The sequence below is a fragment of the Castor canadensis genome, chromosome 5 (genome assembly GCF_047511655.1).
Source record: "Castor canadensis chromosome 5, mCasCan1.hap1v2, whole genome shotgun sequence".
Classification (NCBI taxonomy): Eukaryota; Metazoa; Chordata; class Mammalia; order Rodentia; family Castoridae; genus Castor; species Castor canadensis.
In genome coordinates this window covers 12577984-12583983 of record NC_133390.1, presented here as the reverse complement: position 1 = coordinate 12583983, position 6000 = coordinate 12577984, and the positions used below count along the sequence as shown (strand labels likewise).

General features: G+C 42.6%; 1 protein-coding gene across 15 annotated transcripts in view; it reads right to left on the bottom strand.

Annotated features, from left to right (window-relative positions):
* Positions 1 to 995: 995 nt before the first annotated feature.
* Tiam1 (TIAM Rac1 associated GEF 1) overlaps positions 996 to 6000 on the bottom strand; it is a 357705-nt gene continuing 352700 nt past the window's right edge. For all 15 annotated transcript variants that reach the window (XM_074072823.1, XM_074072826.1, XM_074072830.1 and 12 more), the window contains one exon: positions 996 to 3381. In XM_074072823.1, the coding sequence (XP_073928924.1) occupies positions 2912 to 3381 (470 nt within the window). In that variant the 3' untranslated portion in view covers positions 996 to 2911. The remainder of the gene's footprint in view (positions 3382 to 6000) is intronic.

Sequence of the window (6000 nt, the reverse complement as noted above, 5' to 3'; positions counted from 1 at the left end):
ATATCATTGCACTAATGCCTAAATAAACTTAAAATAAAAAGGTATGTTCTCCAAATCATTGTTAGCACTGAAACCCTTGGGGGTCAGAAACTAAGTTTCCCAAATGTGAACATGCCTATGAATCACTCTGGGATTTTGTTAAAATGGAAGTTTGGTAAAGTAGATCTGGACTGGGGTCGAGTTTCTGCATTTCGAATAAGTTCCTGGAACCACTGATGTTGCCGGTCCATGGGTCACTGTGTGAAGAGCAGGGCATACACAAGCAGGGGTACATAGCCCCAGGAAGGAACTCTTCTACATTAGGCAGACAAGAAGTAGTAGGACTGGGGACTCTGACAGGAAGAGAAAGGTAGCCAAAGGTCACATTAACTGTTTTTTGTGGTTCTGTGAAAGATCCAGGCAGCAAGTCCCTGGTGACAAAACCTAAGAGTGAGTCAGAGCTCCCCCACCCAGGCCACCCCAGTACTTCCACCAGACACCCTTCAACTTGCTCCCACCAGGGCAGGGCAGGAGAAACTTGGATTCCACCAACCATGGTCTGAAACTATTCACCGTGCTGACAACGTGCAGACATTGTGCTTGTCAATATCCCTAAACCACGATTTCATGGCATCTGCACTGTATTGCATACTATAAGTAACCTATGAATTAAAGTGTGTGTGCACAGGTTATAAGTAAACACTACACAAGTTTATATAGTGATCTTGTGCATCCTTGGAGTTTTGTATCCACAGGGGTCTGCGTCAGAGATACTGAGAGACAAACTGTGGTGCCCAGGATGGGTATTTCGTATATCCAAATCTGTAGTTCAAGATGCCAAGCAACTGGAGTGCTTTCTTTTTAGTTAAAATGGCAAGCTTTATCAAAACAGCTTTTCCTTCATGATGACAATATTAAAAGAAAAAGACGTTCCCAGGTAGTCTCTCCCATGGACTCTCACTTTCCCACGGTTCATATTCATCTTCCCATCCAAAAAAGGCATAGCATCATCCAGGTACTTTTCAATATTTTTATTGTTTGACAGGCATTTACAACGTTCCATTCATAGACCTAAAAACATAAAAATAGACCTTCTTTCAGCTTATAAAAGAAATATATAAGAACTTTTGACATAGACACGTCATGACCTTATGTACAAGAGACAATGGCACCCTCTCTAAGCACCAGACTTTCCAGTATTTTCAACGGACGTGTTGCAGGGAGACCAGTAAATACAACTGTTCGACACCTCTGCTTCAGTTTTTCCATCCGGACACAATCGAGCTTGAGATGAAACAATGCATGATACAAAGGGTATAGAAACCATTCTAAAGCTTTTTTGTTTTTTTTTTTTTAAGAAAACCAGAAGATATAGCAAAAATTTAATAGAAGAAAACTTTCAAAAATCAAGCTCAAAGCCCTGGAAACCCGAAAGGAGAGGAATAGAGGACAGGAGAGCAGGAAAAGCAAGCAGGGGCACAAGAGCATGACGTTCTGAACTCTATTGTCTGGAAATATAAAGTCATAACTGAGTCTTATAAAATATAATTCCTAAAGCTACTATAAAATTCAGTCTGTAAAGTACCTACTGATGTGTCAAACACCAAATAGATATTCCCCCCCCCCAAAAAAAGAAAGTTTTCATATTATTTAAACTCTTCTTAGGAAATGGACATTGTGAAATGGGGAAAAGAAAAAGCTATAAACCTTTTTAGATAAAAAAACTGAAAGTGCTATAACTTGTTTTTGTTCTTCCTATTTGGATATCTGTTTAGAATGCTAGGTTTATTAGTATGTTTACCCTGTTTTGTTGGTATGAAGACAGTGTTAAACACAAGAAATGTTTTTGAAGAGGTTGTTTGGTTCAGAGGTTTGGTTATGGACTGCCAGGGAAGGAACAGGAAATCTATGGATGAAAATGTAATTTGGATGGGAAAACCAATGGTCACCATGGCAACCCCTCAAGGAGGCGGCTCCCAGTTCCCCCGCCATGTGCAACAGACACACACACACACACTGTCTATTTATTCCCTGTCAAGTGTACTCCAACCAAATTCCCATCTCAAATATAGATTCAAACATTAAAAAAAATCTTCTTGGAAAAAAAAAGTTTATTTTGCTTCTTGTTGGCCTTTCATATACAAATATAAAGGCGCCATGCCTCGCTATTTCTGTAAAAGGATATAGCCTCGTTTTTACACTCAGAGTTACACCAACACTGTAAAATTCTCATCTATTTGTACCCCTGCAGGTAAAATACAAAAAATAGTGTTTTTGTTTTCTCTCTCTCTCAAGTGATAAATTTGGATCTCTTTCCCAAGAGTTTGGCTTTTATAATTCTATGCAAAACTAGAGCTTCCAAACACCAACACAGAGCAGCCATAGACCAAAACAGAAGAAAAAAATAAAAGGCTCATCGAGACCTAAACGACCACCCTTTCCTCACACGTTCTTAAGATACACAGATATTCTCAGACACTGAAGAGGGAAAGGAGTCTGGACGTTGCAAGCAGATGTTTTGTTCTGTTTCCTTTTGCGTCTGGAAGTGGTTTCCCCAGCAGGGAGATAGGTTTCAGGTAGGATGAGCTGTGTTATCTTTTGGTGTGTGCCATACTTCAAAACTGCTGGGGGTGATTTTTGCTTTCCAGTGCTAAAGATTCTTTTTTTTTCTAATTCTTCAGGCCCTGATTAATTGAGAATAAATAGAAGCCCTTGGTAATATACAGAAGGTAGGACTGGAGCTTATTTTGAATCCCAACAATTCTTTCTGATGTCGTTGTTAAGAAAGATGAAGATGGGTGGCTACATGGCTTCAGACCCAAGTCAGCTGCCAGATCCGAGTGTGCAAGAGTGCGACCTAGGGGACAGACGGCACAGTGGGGGCAGGACGTGGTATCTACACACATTCTCTAAGGAAGGGGACACCGCACAGTCAAATCTCAGTGTTCAGTTTCCTGGAGGGAGCAAAGTCTTCCCGCCTAACCCAAATGACTTCCTCACTTGCACTCTCCAGACGCCCATTGATGCCCGACAGGGCGGCCTGCTTCTTGAGCTGCGCCATGCGGGACGCGTGGCTGTCCAGGCCCCTCCGGCCTCTGTCGCGCGGACTGATGGAGGCAGCCTGAAGCCGCTCCTGCAGGTCTGCAGGCACCGAGGCGTCCTTCGCCGACTCACAGAACTCCTCATCGTCACTGAGGATGTCTGTCTCCTTGATGTCATCTTGCTCCTCATACTGAGCAAGATCAAACTGTTCCTCTACCCATCGGTCAGTGTCCCCGCCACCGGGGGGCTGCTGGGGCTCTTTCTCCGGGCTGCTGGCAGAGATCGCATCGGAATCAATGGTAAACCTGTTGCGAGCCAGTCGCCGCCTCCTCCTCCCAAGGGACTTGCTTGGGGCAGACACTGCACACACACACAAAAATATAAAAACAAACCCCCACATGCTTTACCATGAGAAGAAAATCCAGTGAGCAAAGGAAAGGAACTAAAGCAAAATGGTACACATTGGTGGCCTAAAGCCTAGATGTCACCGGTCCACCCTGGGGTGTTTACCTGCCCAGATATCTGAACTTGGGGGATGTTGTAGCAAGGGATCCAAGTGCAAAGGGGTAGGGTGGAGGGACACAGGAGAGGTTACAGGCATGGAGAAAGAGACCTCGAAATAATTCCTTCCTCCAGGCTGTGTACCTGTAAGACAGATAACACAGATGGCTGCTGCTTTCAGGTGCACCACCAATCTCAGAAGGAGTGAGTGTCAACCTGACCATGTTCCAAGGCACAGAGCTTTGAAGATCCCTGCAGATCTCTCCCAGGGTCCTTTAGAGAGGATGTAGCAATTAGTAAGGGTGGGAGATGCTCCTAGGGTTTTGCTTCTTTGTACACTACCATGAGAATCAGAAGCACCGATCTAAGTTGAGTTGCTGTCTGGAAACTTGGATGCAAAATTTCTGGAGGACCTGCAGTTAGACTAAGGGCACCTAGTCTCACATATGGAAAGAACAGTTCTTAAGAGATACGGAGCTGCCACTTGGTCCCCTTTGTCAGAAAGGGGACTATGAGGCTAAACAAATGTTGAGCATTGGACCCTCCTGACTATATTCTGTGAATCGCTAATTCTTTTACCACGCAATGAAAACACCAGGGCCCAAGTGGAATGAGACATAAATAATGATGTTACTGAAGCCGCTGATCCACACAAAGTGGCACATAAAATGACTAAAAATTTTAAAAAACCAAATCTTTGAATTGATTTCTTCACTCCTAATTGCCCTCTAGAAAGTCAGAATTACTAAAAACAAGCAAACAAAAGTTGCCACCAGTCAAAGCAAGCAAATACTCCTGACTCACTCTCTCTCTCTCTCTCTCACACACATACACCCCCTCCCACACACATAGATGGCTCACATGGAAATGCTCCCACTTCTCCCTCGAGAGTGAAGTAGTTGTTGCATTAGACACAAAAAGGTAAAATGCAACCCAGGCTTTCCAGTGGAAGGGAAGCACCTGAGCACCAATTAGGAGCTGTTCTTCTGAAACCCAAGTCCTAAAAGTTGTCAAACAGCTTCTGTGCTGGGAGAAGATACTTGCTGTCAATCACTACTGAACGTAGCCTTGACTGCAAGCACAGCAGGCACAAGGTCAGAGAGCTCAGCAATGGCCCAGACTGGCTCCCATTCCACCCATCCTCTGCTTCAGACCCCTATGTGTGTGCCCACCACCATTCTGCGTGCTCCATCATCTCAAAATATGGAACAAATGAACACCACTCTTATTCACAGAGGGCAGTAAGACCACGTGCAGGTGAAGTGGAAAAAGGAAAAAGAAAAAAACACTTCTCCATAGGAAAGAAGCAAAAATTCCAATTCGGTTTTATCTTAACCTTACCACAGCAGAGCTTAGCTCTCCCTGGTCACTACATTTGAGTTACCCAATTCAAAACTGGGCTACTGAAAATATTTGTGAACAATGTGCATGCTGAAATATTTAAGGGTAAAGTGTGCAAGTGTCTGCATCTTTGAAATGGGTCAAAAATAATATGGAATTGATGGATGATAGATGTATAGGGGATGATGAAAATATAGTAAAAAATGAGAGAATATAGGTATGATTCAGCTTCTCTGAAAGTTCTCATAAGAAAATAGCAGAACAAAAAAATTTTTAGCTGGGCCATTGGCAGAAGTACAGCACTTCCAGAGGAAGTGTAGAGGCAGAATATCCCTCTTTACTCTCCTATCCAGACAGAACACCGGGAGAGATAAACTGCCCCGGCATTCATGAAAATAGGGAAAGAAGCATGAGTATCTATTCATTAGTAAAATGATACTTCATAGCTGAACTAACATTAGTGGGTTCCTCCAAGTCTTTCAAGGAGACCTTTGATTTGAATATTTCCATTGTTCATCGTTAAGCTAGTACCAACCTGATCAGCTTAAGTACCATTTTTTAAATCATCAAACTTGAAAATTCTGATGATAGTGAGCTGCTTCAAAAACAAAGTGGTAGTTTCTTCAGCCAAAAATGAAACATCAGGCAAAAATTAAAAAATAATATTCTTTCAATCAGCCAAATCCAACAGGCTATGACATCAAGGTTTTTTCTTAAAAGTTGTGGGTTGATTTAATTTTCTTTCAAAAAAAAAAAAAAAAAGAGTTCAGTGGGAAAACTGCATGTTCTACAGACTAAGCATGATTGGTTTCACAGTAAATGCAGCTCTGAATTTAGGTTCATTGATTCACCATTGAAACCTGGCCACTGATGGGTAGGTTCCCTGAGATTGGGGCACATATTCCCAATTAAGTGTTCCCCAGCAGGCAAGAGGAGCAAGTGAAACAATTCCAACATAAAATTCTCCCCAGCAAGCTATAGATGGTCAGTGAACTGTCCTTACATGGGGGAAAGTGTGGGTATGAGTGCACGCATGACTTCTGGGCTACCTTGGAGAATTCTATAGAGAACTGGTGTTCAATTAATACCTATCAATTGATTGGAGAAAGATTTACGATCACCCCTCTAACATTAGTT